Source organism: Syngnathus typhle, linkage group LG5, assembly GCF_033458585.1.
Source record: "Syngnathus typhle isolate RoL2023-S1 ecotype Sweden linkage group LG5, RoL_Styp_1.0, whole genome shotgun sequence".
NCBI lineage: Eukaryota > Metazoa > Chordata > Actinopteri > Syngnathiformes > Syngnathidae > Syngnathus > Syngnathus typhle.
In genome coordinates this window covers 16,398,609-16,414,046 of record NC_083742.1, presented here as the reverse complement: position 1 = coordinate 16,414,046, position 15,438 = coordinate 16,398,609, and the positions used below count along the sequence as shown (strand labels likewise).

Below are 15,438 nucleotides of genomic sequence, written 5' to 3'. Positions count from 1 at the left end.
GTTTTTAGTTCCATTCTAAACCACTCGAGTGTAATCTTCTGTAGTGCTTCCCAGTGCGCTCAAATAAATATAAACGCAATCCGAGCCCACCGACTGTCGCCCGACCAACAATCAAGAATCGAACCCCTGCCAAACCGCCTTCAACTGTAATCCGACGTAGTACCCGGATTGCCCTGACGGAACCCGCCGGTATGGTCTTGTCTGGTTCTTTTTGATGTACAGGTCCGCTGATTTGTGTTGCAGATCATCTGAAGCGCCGTCTGAAGGAATACGGCTTGGTCACTCCATTCAGCACCGATGCCCACGGACGCTTCCTGTCCCACCTGCTGTCGGCCACCCACAAGCAACGGGTCAGGAGGGAGGCGTCCACGACACCGCCCCCGACGCTCCCACCCACCCCGTCGGATCGGCTCTTCTTCAACATCAGCGCCTTTGGCAAGGAGTTCCACCTGCGACTGCGGCCCAACAACCGGCTGGTTGCACCGGGCGCCACGGTGGAATGGCACGACGACGAAGGCTTTGGGACCGCAGGCGGAGCTTCCCGACCCTTCGCCAACCAGACGGCGTCCGACAACGGGACGACGAGGATAAGCTTGCTGAAGACAGACTGCACCTTCGTGGGCGACATCACTGACGTCGCCGGGGCCTCGGTTGCCATTAACAACTGCGACGGTCTGGTAAGTGTGCTGTTCAACGGGCCCGTTTTGGGGCGTCCGGAACTCGGGACTTTTCTTTACGTCAGCATTTTTACAGCGCATTGTTCTCAAGAGGCTGTTTATGCCGACGTTTGTTACGCTTGAGTGGCTGTTAATCGGCGAAGGCCTCCCCGACTCCCTCGAAACGACCCCTTCCCAACATAAAACAGGAGTGGGCCTTTGTGCGGCCCGGGCCAACCGGACCTCCCCGTCAACCCTCGTAAAACACTCAAGCGGTATTTAGAGAATGAATCACCCACGCCCGGGATTCCATTTTGGGATTCCGATGTGTTAAAAAAACGAATGCTTAACATTAGGGATGGGAAGGGAATGCCCCCCCCCCCATACAACTGTTAAAATACTTTCTTTTGATGAAAGGTGCTACATCAACTGTATTGCCAATAGTGTCGTCTTTTTCGGGACGTTGACCATCGCTTAGCAAAATGCAACGTCAATAGTTTGTCTTTTTTATTTTTAAGAAAGTGCTCTGTCAATAGTTCTGTCTTGCTTTGAGCAAAGTTTGTCTTCTTTTCAAGAAAGGTTATGAGGTCTTATCTTTCCCTCGCCGGATCCAAACCAGGGAAACTGGGTGGCTGTTCTTTATGTTGGACAAACGCCAATAACACATCGCTAACTGTGATAGCAGCTAGCCAGGGGCTAAGCTGCTCTGTATTTGTTGATGGGACAAATATGAATGCGTGCATGTTGATTATTCAAGGAAAGCAAAACATGGCTTATCTTCACGTTATTCAGAAACTGTGTGAGGCTTTTACGCTAGCAATGAGCATCCAAGCGTTGTCGCATTTGTGTTATCGTTCGTTCTCCTAAAGCTGAGGCTTGAGTGATAAGAAGCAACGGCGGTCAAATGAAAATATTTTGCATCGTTAGGCAAATTTCGAAGTTGGTCGAGCGGAAGGGACCGCTGCTGCAGATTTATGCTCTCCATAAAGAAAACCGAATAAACGGAATTCCTTCTCAGTCTCGTTAATGCAGGCGGCTTAACGCAGAGGCAGCTGGACAAAACTAGACCAAAAAAGTGTTGGAAGAAGAAGCAAACGTCATCAGAAACTTTTGTATATGTAGAGTTACTATATTGATATAATGTGTGATAAAATATCGTTGATATAATACAGAATACACTTATATAATATTATGATATATCTAAATATCCTTCACGGTGAGCCGTGATTGGTTGGAACCTGGCAACTGTGATGTCATTTTCAGTCGACAACAAGTGGCAAAATGGCCGCTCCTTTGAGATGGCTAAAAACAGGTGGATGTTACCTGTGTAACTCAGATTCCACAAACAAATCTACCGTTTCGACGAGTTGGGTCGCACACGACATCTTGCTCCAAAGAAAATTTGAGGTGATTTGAATTTTGATGAAATATTGATATTTACGAAGCGCGTTGAAAGCAGCTCCTTGTGCATGGGCAGCTCTGTGCCTTTTGTGTTTTTCACCAACCACCCCCTCCAACCACTTAGTCTGCCTCCTCAAGCACTCCCGGCCGGCAGTGATGGTCCCTTACAAAGGTGTCCTTTATGGTCTTCACATCACGACGTATAGTAAGGCCTGCTGGCGTGGGAGTGTGACAGAGACGAGGGTGTGGGAGGAGATTTTTGCGGATTCTCTCTCTGGAAAACTGAAAGCGGCAGTAATGTTTGGGTTTGTTTGTCGGAAAATATGCATCAGGTGCCGACAAAGCGTCTATATTTCATGCGCTGCGCTGGACAGTGGCGCATTGACTGCAGAAGTTTATTTCTTCTGCCACCAAGCTTGTAACTCGGTTTACCACTTCCAATTTAATTTCATTTTTGATTCAATTTACTAACGTATCTAATTGATTCTCCCCCAATTGGAATGAATTAGAATTCCATCCATTATGAAGAATAATAAACAATAGAGACTATGCTGTTGTATAAAAATATACAATATTTGTTTTAATGGCTCACTTTTGACATTTACAATGATAACCTAAAGGCAACTTTTTTTTTTTGCCTCCAGCTCAATTTTTTTTTCGTCACTTCACTCCGGGAACTGAAAGCTCGTAAATTGACAAAGTTCACAAGCGCTCGGTCAAGGTGCCGCTGTGCTGTATATAGCATTTCATTTTGAATTGATGCTCCCATTCCACTTATCTACCATGTGAGGATGTTTGTCAAGCAAGCAGGAAAGACGAAGGCGCCGTTCCAAACGAGAGCATGACTGAAAATAGAAAATGAGCCTCTTCCTGCCTTTTTAAAGCAGCCGTGAAATTGGCCCTCGACCTTCCCTGTTGGTCCCCAGCGGCGAAACCTTGTCGAGCCCCATTAGCCGTGTTTGCCGTTTTAGTCGATTGGATGCCCTTTTTTTATTATTCTGCGCGTATTTTCGCCTGCTGGCGTTTATGTCAAAGCAGCTGCTGACACGCCAATTAAATGATTTGCACCTCGCATTTGTGTTCGTATTGAATCGCCAGCGGATTCACATTTGCGTGGACCGCAATGAGAACATCCGGCACACTACAGATACTAAAAAAAAAAAAAATGATGGAAGGATGATAATAAGCCTGCGAACTTTGCATCCAGTCTTGCTGTCTCCGAGATGTGAAAGTAACAAATTGCAACATTTGTGTCAGAAGAGAAAAGGCTTGCTTGTGTTTTGGGGCTGCTTTGCTCCTCCTGGCATGGGGGGGGGCTTCCTTGAATCTGTGCAGTGTAGACGGAAAATCTTAAAGGCATTGGGATTTGTGATGCCATATTAGTGTGTCTACAATGAAATGCGGAGGAGGTTTGGCTATTGTGGGGCTGCTTTGCTACGTCCGGCGTCATGAAAGTGTGCATTACAGACGATGGAGCAAAATGTGGGTGCGAGTATCAGAAAGTAATTTTCTTTGAAGCAGGCTGAAGGAAGCAGTTAATCAGTGGCTTGGTGGGAGTGTGTGTGTGTGTGTGTGTGTGTGGTGGGAGGGGGCGAGGGGGTCCAAACAGGATGTGAGAGTTGTGCTTCTCATATGATGTTGTGGCAGTTAGCTGTCCCGAGGTCATTTGCTTGCGCTGCACTTCATCACACATGTGGAGTCCTGCCCCACCCACCACCACCACATGCATCATTAAAATGCATGCATTACCCAATTAAACAATGGAGTTTATTTATTTATTAGATTGCTCACGAATGATTTAAAATGGAGGTAAAATGTGGCGGAATAATTTTAATGATTAACTTTATCGGTGAATCGTTGAGATTTGAACTTCCGATTAATTATGACGTTTAAAAAAGGTAAGAACTGGAGAGCTTTGCTGCCACCTTGTGGCAATTCACTGCTAAAGAACTGTCGAAGTGAGTTGAGGAGCTTGGTTTAGGCAAAAGCAGTGCTTTGCCGTCTTCTTGTGACATTTCGTTGCGGAGGAAAAGAATCGAGGATCATTTGGAGAAATGCGGCATCTTTGGACATCTGCAGGCAATTATAAACACGCTTGTGAGATTTGTCACTTAATCGGATTTTTTTTCATTTTGCGGTAAAGCTCGCTCTGTTCCCATCCCACATGAAACGTGGCCTCAAACGTGAAGTGAACCAATTAAAGTCATGCCTTTATGTATTCCGCAGAAAATTGTTTATTAGGAGCTCGGCGTGATGCGGCTCGAGCGTCGAGGCGCCGATGAAGCGTTTGGCGGAAACGTGCCTGCCACTCTTTGATGCTCCGCGCCCGCCTTGTGCGAGGCGAACGTTTGTTAGCGTGCGATTTCCGAAAACTTAATTATAGCCAGCGGTCTTGTGAAACGCACACTTCCTGTGTTTGCTACCTCTGACACGTGTGTGTGTGTGTGTGTGTTGGCTGTGAAGCGTACGTGCCTGAATCTGATGCAACATATTGCCGAGCTGTGTTTTGAAATTTGTTCAGTTGTACGACCGTCTGACTTTGATGCAGGCGGCTACAACTATGGCCCAAACGATCATCCATAATGTCAATTATTATCCCCAACGATTTATTCGCACCCCACTTGAAGACTCATCGGCGGATGTGGACGACCTCGGAAAGAAAAAGCAAAAACACCTGTTGGGAGTTTTCGTGTGGCGCTAGTTTTAAAAAAGAAAATGGCAGGCACTTTCTTGCGCTTGTAATGACAGTCATGGGTAAGGTTGAAGCACAACTGCGCTTTTTCATGGCTGACATTGTAAACACAGTCATCACCGTTGGGCACAGGTGGAATTTCGCACTCGGACTATACTTAGATTCTTGTGTAGTAAAAGACTGCTGAAATTAAAGTCACGTTTTCCATCTTCTTCTTCTTCTTCGTCACATGGCCCAAGAAGGCTGCACTTGGCTGGAAAGAGAGCAAGAGGGAAAAAAAAAATGATAAGAGCAAACAAGTCAGGAATGCAGCTGACCTCCGTGTCTTCAAGTGGGCGGAACGTTTGGTCGTTCCCATCCTCCTCAAAGTTCACGTCTGCGGCCGGCTGGCCTCCCTCCCCGTGTAAACGACACATACACGCTTTCTGACTTTGCTTGTCACCAAATTGATTCTTCCCATTCGGCGTTTTCAAATCTTTTTTTTTTTTTCTTTTATCTGCTTGCATGCGACCCCAATGACCAAATCGGCAAACTAAAAAAAAAAAACCTTCCGGATTTACAGTGATCACTGTGAAAGCATTTGATCTACTGTGGTTCAAATTCTCAACATTTGTCCCCAAAAATGTTGTGAATTTTCAGTAGGTGACTCAAAAAATTCCTTTTTTTTTTTTTTTTTTTTTTATAAATAAGCCCTACTTGAAAGTCAAGTTGCCACTGTCGCGTAAATGGCATCACGGGGAAGACACCGGCAGGTGTTTGCACCATTTGCAGGGCCGTAAAAAAAAAAAAAAAAAAAAAAATGGGGGGGGTGATCAAGACTGCTGTGTTCCATCACTTTAATACCCCGGCTTCAGCCCGGGCCAAGCAGACAGCGCTGCCCTGCCAAGAATAACATGTGGCATTGAGCTGAAGGGCTCCAGTTGGTCAGAAACGGCCCCTTTCAGTGCGAAAACCTCTTAGAGGGCTCGCTATGAGGCGGGACAGTGGCACCTTTCACCCGCCGTGTTGTTCAAAGGTGTGTTTGCTTTGCAGAAATGCGAGCAAACCTTCGTCATCATTAGCTGCCATTTTCATCCGCCGCCTTGAAAGCGCCACGCATCTCCATTTCTTGTCGGAAAGCAAAATCTTGGTCGAGTGCCTTTCTGAAAATACGCAAGGAAAACAAACCGAAAGAGCAAATCGTCACGTTTAGAACCTAAATGCACCACCGAATAAACGTATTTAAGACCCATCCGGGAGTTAGGTCTTGAAACAAAATGAGGTTAGCGTTATCCGCTAGCCGACGGATGGCTAGCTGAAATTATTAATGAAAGACATGAGTAGATGGTAACTCATCTTCCAATTTGCCAATTTAAAAAATATTTTTGACTCTCCCATACCGAAACCTCGACGTATTAGTGAAAATGTAAACTATGACATTAGCCGGCGACCGGCGAGCAGCCGTACGCCTTGCTTTAAACATTCAACGGGACATTCATGGTTGATTTTGTTGTGTATTTGTGTGACAGTTTACGGTAAAAAGATTATTATGCAGATGCCCTTCTGGATTATCATCATAAAAACAACTCAAGATTAAAAAAGTTTTAGATCATTTGCAAACTCGGCGCATAACAGCTCAAAGTTAAAGCCGCTTTATTTTGTTGATACTTTTTAAGCTTATTTAAATCTGCCAATGCGTGAGAGTATAGATTTGTTTGGCAACAAAAATGCTGCTTGCTCATCAATGGATTTATTTCTGCTAATGGTTAAATATTTTTACATAATTACCCAGCCTGACTTTTTGTGTGGTTGTTGTTGAACATTCACTGGCTGGCTTTTTGCTTTTTTCCCCAAGGTTAATGTCTGGGTACTGGACGCCGGTTACTTTGGCGGGTCTGATTAAAGCTACTGAAAATGGACTTCTATGGCGCAGCAAACAAATGTTTCAAGGACCCTAATTGGAATTTTTGACAGTTGAGGCACTTTGGCTAAATCCAATCTTTTTCATCATCTGGTATCTGGAAAAGCCAAGGATAGTTGGACTATTTCACTAGTTTAACTCGATACTTTACCCGGTTGATTGGTAGCTGAAAAGCTAACGTCTCCATCTTCACTCTGCCCTCCTTGTCCCACGGAGTGAGCCTATCAAAGACGTTGGCTCACAACAAGGTTGTCAACGTCTTTAGAAGCGATATACCAGAGAGACGTTTGGCACTCGCTATATGTGCTCCTGACATTCCTTCGCTAAGTTGGGGAATGCAAACGTGTGAAAGGGGCAAACGGGAGCCGTGGCTGGCAAAGACCTTGAAGCCACATTAACGACCTTTTAAACCGCTCGCTCCAGGCTGCTAACTCCCAGGGGAAATATATCCCACTCTTTGCCCACTAAATGCTCCATTATGTGCAGGAGCAGCAGCAGCAGCAGGCCGCCAACTGCCGAGGTTTGCCACCGGGCGCTCACTGAGCCTATGTGAACTGAGCTTTTTTTTTTTTTTGGAAACACCCTATCAAGTGCCCTATAGTCAATGCACTCCAATGAATCACCACTAGGGGGTAGGATAACATATCCATATCTCCATGATCGGGGTGGTTCCTTGTGTAACAAGCACATAGGCTCGACTACCTGAACGCTAACAAGAGGGAAACTGAGTAAGCGCTTGAGCTAACAATTAACATCTATGTTGTTACACTGCATGCAACACTTGGTGCTGCAGTACATGTGGACAGACTCTATAACATACATTCTTTATCCTCTGTGAAGACCGACTAATATTACGGCCGTACTGAGAAACTGAGAGAGGAGCTGGCTGTCTTCTACTGCCCCCTGTTGCCCAAACTGCAGAATGGGCAGCACCAGTGAATCTCCTTCTTGTTACTTATAAATTAAAAATTATTGTATGTTTATAATACAAGCTAAAGAGTAAAAAGTAGTTTGTGTGAGTGAATTTATACATTAGATTTTTTTACTTTATTTCTTTGGTGAGGGACTGTTACATAATGTAATATTATATTTTTGTTAAGCCATTTTCTACTTTTTAATTTATTTCTGCGATGGAACGTGAGCGAATTTTCCTTTTTTTAGTTTTTTTTTTATCTATGATGAATGACCGCTGACCTCTTGAGAGTCAGAATATTCTCCCGTAACAATAAAAACAGTGGTGACCGTTTTTTTCCTCATATTTTCTTATTTTATTTTGCGATGTGGGACGCAATGAGACTTTGTTGCCTGAGGACCGATCTTTGCGCGTTGCAGGCCGGCATGATCCGGACGGATGCGGACGAGTATTTCATTGAACCTCTGGAGAGGGGCACCCAGGAGCTGGAGGACCAGGGCAGAGTCCACGTGGTGTACCGCAGGTCAGCCGTGCTGCAGGGCCCATCCGACATCTCTGTGGACTACCACAAGCCAGGTAAGATGCCAAATGGTTGCCGACTTTTTTGCTTTATGACAGCGTGGAACTAATTTGGGTTTCTGTGCATCGCCACCTACTGGATTGGAGGTGTAGTGCAGTTATTGTCCTAAACGGAGTCGAAAATGACAACATGAGAGAAATTGTGTATCACGTAATCGCTTGAGCCCAATTTTGAGCATACGCACGTCCCATTTTGATGTAATGGTGTTAAATTCCAGCGTGTCGCTCAAGTTTCCAGGCAGATGCATCAGATATGACACACTGATTTCAATCCGATCCTGACGAGCATCTCTTCAAGGAGATCGTGGCAATTTTTTGAGTGCGTTTCCTTGGGAATCATCCAAACAGGATTTCTCATGCGAAGCTAGGCTGACGCTCGTTATCACGCTGGCCATCGACGTTTATGGAAATGTCGCATTGCGGAGCTCATCCGGTGCTTTATCATTTAATCCTCTTGGATTATATTGCAGCACATCAGGTATTTGAATTTCAGCGCCAGTCGTGATAACTGGTATGGCATTAAAATGGTACATTAGAGATGTACAATCTAATATTAGCTCTATTAAAAAAAAATAATAATAATATTCTGACTGAAATGCCTGGGTAGACAATTAAGACTGTTAAGCCTTATGGAATCAGCCTTATTTTTTTCCATGTTCATCCTATGGCATTGGGTGTTAAAATGTACAAGAATTGGAAGAAACATAATTGTCCCAGAATTTTATTTCACTATCTCTGAGTCACAGTCATGCACACATTGCCTTGACATTTAGATGATTTCATGCCGTGGGACCAAATAATTCTCCCACCTGGAAAAAATAAAATAAAAACTTGTGCAATGGTGACCTTTTGTATCGACCGTTCACGCTACTGACGTTATGGCGCCACTTGAGCAATTAATGTCAACGCTGTTGAATAGAATAATCCACCGGAGCTGCACGTCGATTCCTTTTATGGTGAAAAACAGCACAAGGTGTACTTCCAAGTTCAAATACATTTCAATGTAATTTAAATATTTAAAAAAATAAATGAGAGGGCATACTATAGGTCGAACAAAAATGGTCTCCTATTTTTCACGTCTCCTCTCGACTGCTACGTTAGCATCTGGCGCTACGCTCCAGCCGACTCAGGAGTCTCCTTGCCACAGAGGTCGCGTCGGCTGTGGGAATTCTGCGCTTCTCGGCTCTTCTCCCAGCGTCCGCGTAACGAGTCGTATTTTTTTGCTTGGTTGTTCAGCTCGGAGCATTCTGCTGGCGCTCCTCGAAGCAAAACAGCCGCGCGGCATGTCGTGTTTGCCCGTAAAACAAACGCGCGCCGTGCCGTGCGCCAACCAAAGCAAACAGCACGCCGGCCCGGCGGATTACACGAGGTGAGGTGTTAATGGTCGGCCAGCACGTTGTTTCTTTATCGGGAACAGATGATACTGTTATGGTGGTGACTCACTTCCTGTTTGTTTCTTATTCTTCATCGTACGGAGATGATCAAGTCACTTGCGTCAACGCCCAGGATAACCTGACTGACCCTTTTGTTAGGCCGTGTGCTACATGTGATTGGATTTCATTCGCAAAAAAATTCAAGTTGTCTCGTATTCTTGTCTTTTCATAATCGACCTCCTTATTTTGACGATGAACTCACAAATGACATTAAAGTAAACTGCCATTCGTGCTAGAAGACCGCAATGAATGAAAATCCAAAATCCGGACCAAATAAGAAACCGTTTTGATTTCATGTAACTTCACGATACATCGAGGCATGAAAGGTGAACTTTTCCGCAACAGCAAGCCTTGCGCATGACATAACGTCGCGACATTCCACTTGCAAATCACGGAAGCTTTCAAAGATTCCGCTGCTAGTTTATTAACCCCACTCAGCCCGCGTGGAATCCTCTTGTCATTCTGTCTTTCCATCCGTCTGTCTGTCTGTCAGCAACGTTCCACAAAGCCAGATGAAAATCGTGCTTGGAAAGTTAGTGTGTGTTGACCCAGCACTTTGTGAAAGTACACACCCACGGTGGATGTTTTATTAGCTACGCCCACATCATAGAATGAGATCCAGAGCACTGAGTTGAATGAGAAATTCCACCAAAGCCCATCTCGCATTACCTGCTAGACTGATGGTGATCTGAGTTTGGGGGCTAGTGCGGCTGGTTTCGACCGGTGCTATCTGAAATGGATAGATGGACGGATTGGGTTTTCGCTGGCGGAGGCAGCACTTCACCATCAAACAAGCTAACTATGCGCAGGGTTGTTAGGCGTAGCCATTAAAAATTCACATTTACATGTTATGCCCCCGTTCAAAGCTCTAAATGTAGTCGGGAAGAACTTCTCGAGTGGCAAAGAAACCCGCCAGTCAGTCAGTTCATGTCACCTCCAAGCAGATGGTCCGTGGTTTTACCGGCTGTCTGTAAGTTGGCAAAAAGGATTCGTTTTTGGGGGGGAGGCTGTGAGAAGAAATGGTGAAAAGGGACCATGCGTCTCCCTTCATCACGCGCATTAAAAAGCTTTGCGAGGCAAATTCCTGGCAGCCGGTGTTAAGGTGAAATGTGCCCTAACAGCTTTGGTGTCTGCCTGGTGGAGATCCAAACGCAGGGAAACATTTCATCATCCGCTTCTACTGTGAATAAAAATCAAGAGTCTTCATGACTGGAAAGTGGAGCTTCTGCAGCATAGCTAATTGCTGCCTGCAAGTGACATCACCTTGGTATTTAGGGCAAGATGATGATGTACACACTGAAGCCTGCTATAACCAAACAATTTTATTGTGGGGTACAATACTGTCATCGTCGTAGATACGATAGCATTTAGCACAAATGTTATTTACTTCTAAAAGAAAATGAATCGGTTCTAAAATTGAGCCCTGTGGGACCCCCTTTTTCAAAAGTGATGATGTCACAGACATCAATAAATCATCCATCAATGGAGGTTGAATTGTAGTCAGAGCAGATGTGCGTCCCCACTATCCCTCAGAGATCCTCTTATCGCGCTCGGCAACCGCAGCCCTCCACCGTCTTGCAGGTCTTTGGATATTAGCTTCCATTTTCACACGTCGGTAGAAATATGAGCACGAAAAACCGAGCGTCTGGTGGGGGGCGCCGAAGACCGTCGCGGTCCGGCGGCCTTCTGGAAGGCGCTCTGAGGCCGGCGGGCACAAAGAGAGAGGAGGCAACGGCGGCGGAGGGTTCTGGTTCCGAGCCAGGTGTCGTCACGCTCCAAAGGGAAAAGCGCTGATTTATATTTGTAGCATGGCTGTGCTAAGCTAAGAGCGGGGGTGGCCGCGGGCGGAGGAATTTGGTGAGATGGCAGGAGAGGAGCAAGGTTGGAGGATGGACGTGGTCCATCCAAAAAAAAACTTCTTGAAAATAAACTAAAATAAAGGTTATGGTTGCTGTAATTATAATTTCACTTAGTTATGTAAAAATAAAATGTATCCCTATTTCGGCTCATGCGTTTATTTTTACCAAATTTATCAAATTTCAGAAGTCCTAATCTTGAAAGTAGTCTCAGAATGTTTTGACATAGTGAAGCTTTATAGCTTTTTTAATCCATACCTTCTGTCATATCTTGAGTTGTTTAAGCGCAAAGATGTATTGCCGTGTCTCGGGAAAACCACTTTGGGAAGTAATTTACTGAACCGTCTGCCGCCCAACTTTATTTAATGAAACACTCGCTCGCAATGCTTTGGCATCTGGTGATAAGAGCGACTGAATCCTACTTTGGTAATTCTCTCTCTGCTTAAGAAACCAGTCTCGCAAAAACAGCCTTGGCCTTCTGTGGAAAATGAATGCGTATATGTATGAGGCTTCTCCAAGCAATTTACCTTTATCAAGCTAAATGCATTAAAGGTTACCTGATGTCACCGAGCATGGCTCCTCTAATGTCTTGTAAACAGAAGCAATTTCAGATGGGTCAGATGTCAGCGGGGGGGGGGGGGGGGAACCTGCAACCTCCCCGTGTGTGCGTGTTTGTGTGCATATAATGCTTGAAACAAATTAATGCCGCAAAGCTTTCAAGCCGGAGTCGCTGCAGATAAAAAAGTGGCAATAACAACCTCTCCCTCTTTCATCTGCATCATTAGCACCAACAAATACATACTCAAGTCAGGATATGAAATCTGTGCTTTTTGTCTCCTTTGTGAGCTTGATGAAGCAGCGCTGATTGTATCACGCTGACATGCTGTATCGGGTACTATAATCTCATACATTGCAATGTGGTGCAATACATTGCGGTAAACTATGATACAATAGTGCGACATACCATATGGTATTATGGTACAATATGTTATCATACGGTACCAATAAGTTAGATTATCATAAAATACATATATGTTTGATATAACGTGATACTGCATATATAATATGGTGCAAAACGACACAATTTAATCTGGTGCGATAAATATGAAACGATGCTATGTGATCAAATGAATATAGTATGTTCTCATACGATCGTAACGATATAGATACATTATGGTACAATGCATGCTGATAAAATACAATATGGTACGGGACAATACGGTGCACGTTATAGAATGTTTTAGTATGTGAGGATTTAGTACGAATCGATGAAATACCGTACGGTACGATACAATACAATGTGATAAGGAATAATGCGATATGATCCGATACTAATGACACAATGTAATGTGAATGTTTTAATTACGGTAAATTACAATATGGCGTGAGATTCAACGATACGGAATGAAACGGTTCAATACGCCGAAACTTGTATATGCTAACGATTCGCGACAATATGTTACAATACATGAAGCTACGTCACGATAGCGATATGTACCATCTCGTACAATACTTGATGGTACAGTTAGACCAGCTACAACATAATACCATCTGGTTAATTATGCTACACTTCCATCTGCGTCGACAGTAGCCGTAAATAAATAGAAGCGGAATCTACTTTGTTTTTGTCACGAAGCAGACCTCGCTTCTAACGATACTTTCCACGTCATGGCGCGTCTATCGGGTAGGTCGTACCTCGTCGCGCTCTGAGCACTTTCCGTCGGAAACCTGGAGATAATTAGCGGGATGGAAAAGACCTTGGCTGTCATCATCGTCATCATTCCACTCATTTCTCTTAACTCACATGGCGGCTCTGTCTCCCCCTCCCTTCTTTCTGCTGGCGTTTTGTCAGCCAAATATTTGAAATTCCTGCTGCTTGTTGCGGTTACTATAGAGCCGCTCTCATCGGTACACGTTCCGAGCTCGATCTGGGAAAAACAAAGCCCAGCGGTGTTGTTTGTGTGACTTTTCATCGCTAATACGCGAAAAGTCACCGCTTGTTTGCTATGGAAAATGTAAATACCCGTACGCGGACCACAGAGATGCGGTACTGTACGACGTGCTAAAATCCTATGGATGGTATTTTACCACAGTGCTTGCTAGGCTCTGTGTTAAAAGCTCATTTTTGGTTTTTCCATCAGCCGATGGTGCGTGATTTGCAGCTTTTCCATCAGATGAGACAAGCAGGAACAGAGTCATCCTCGCTGGAGGAAATATGCTCCGTTTACAAGTATCCTCTGAGGCTTATTTTTATTTATTTTTTTAAGGTCGTGACATTTGTGAATTTGATCCGTTGTGTTGCAGAAGGCCCCAGAGTGGAAAACAGTTTTCTGCTCGGCCTTTTTTATGCCCACGACATTGGGCTGTTTGTTTGAGAGAAACGGATGCGGGTCACTAAATTGGATTGAACTCCCCGAAAAGGAAATACAGCCAGCGTTTTCTTCACCCCCTCCCAAAAAATGCAGTTCGCACCCCGGCCATGAATGAGGCCTAAGTTTGGCTGCGTGTTGCGTAGTCAAGCCACGGCAACAAGGCCCGGCGTTGTCCGGCGTTGTCCGGCGTTGCTGCTTCCAGCGGGCCCAAAACACTTGAGGCAACTTTTATGTCAATGAATCAAAAGAGCGACACCAATAGCCTCCAGAAAACAGCAAGCTGCGGAGCTAGCTAAAACTGACGACGAGAAAGAAAGAAAGCCTGTTTTTGTGTGAGCGGGCTAAACTTTGCATACGTACAGTCGTGTCGGATGTACTAACCACCAGACGATCGAAAGGGGTAGCTAAGTTTTCGGGTTAGCGTTCGTACGGTGCTTTTTAAAAGCAATTTCCCGAAAACGTAATCAAATCTTGAACTGTATTGTATCACCTGGCACAATCACGTTAGAGTGAATCATTTGGCGGTGTAATTGATGCTAACATGTTGCATTAGCCACATACTGATAAGAAACTAGCTTAAGTGCTTCATTAGCGCATTACCGTTGTTATCAAATTTCTTTATTGCCTGTCGCATTCTTAAGCAATAGCTTCAGCCTGTTACCACTGCAATGTACGAATATAAAAATGAGGTCATTAAACAACTAACAGCTTTGGATTCACATTAGCATTAGCCAAGTAGACTGCTGTGTCAACGTTTAGCGTGTTTTATTCCCTGTGCATCCTTTTTACAGGCCTAATTAGGTGAACAGTAACATTTTATTTCTCTTGAAAGTCTCTTGGGTTTATTTATTCTTGATTTCTGGCGAATCAGCCGAACTCATTAGCGGTCCAGGAGCGCGTGACCCTGCGGGAGTTTGAGCGTTGGCTTCAATATCGGGGCTCGTTTAGTGAGTTTTGGGCCAGCCCATATTAAATTGGCACCACAAAGCAAGTAAGGAGTCGTTGCCATATGAAATGCCCAGTCAAGCAACTTTTTGCGGTGATGCGGCGTGTAATTAAACCCTCGTTGTTATTGTTGTTATCGCTGCTGTTCATTTTCAGGCGCATGAGAAAAGCTTATGTTGTGCAATTATCCTCGGTTTCATGTTCCTGGAGGAGGCGAGATCATCGTTATTGTGAGCGTTTAATCAAGCTTTTGTGTCATTTCCAAGAAACAACAAGGGCTGATGGTAATCGTGCGTCAGAGTACGGCTTGATTTTTCCTATTGTGTACTTGCAGGATCAGTGAACCCGCCCGAGCAGCTGAATCGTGCTTCTTTCCTGACTCCTGGCAAGTTGGTGATTGATAACTTTGTGCTTACCAGGGCCCGAACTTAAAAAGTTATGGGAGAAAGTACAACGAAAATATCGACGGTTCGCTGATTTGCCATATGGACAAAAATGTACACAGCAGTATTTGTACTTCCCGTCCCTGATCAACCTGCTTTTTTTTCACGCACGAATAAATGAGCGTATGACGCCACCGACAGACAGTAGATTTCCACTGTCGCCGACTTGGCCGCTATTTTTAGCCTGCGGCGGCGTAGGCTAGCCTTGTCGCCCACTCGTCCGGTGGTGCCACGTGTAACCCCCCCTG

The 15,438-nt window shown here is 44.7% G+C and overlaps 1 protein-coding gene across 5 annotated transcripts in view; it reads left to right on the top strand.

Annotated features, from left to right (window-relative positions):
* The window catches only part of adamts3 (ADAM metallopeptidase with thrombospondin type 1 motif, 3), a 48,143-nt gene that overhangs the window by 2,197 nt on the left and 30,508 nt on the right, over positions 1-15,438 (top strand). For all 5 annotated transcript variants that reach the window (XM_061278559.1, XM_061278558.1, XM_061278561.1 and 2 more), the window contains exons 3-4: positions 244-677; positions 7,982-8,138. In XM_061278559.1, coding sequence (XP_061134543.1) covers positions 244-677; positions 7,982-8,138 — 591 coding nt within the window. The remainder of the gene's footprint in view (positions 1-243; positions 678-7,981; positions 8,139-15,438) is intronic.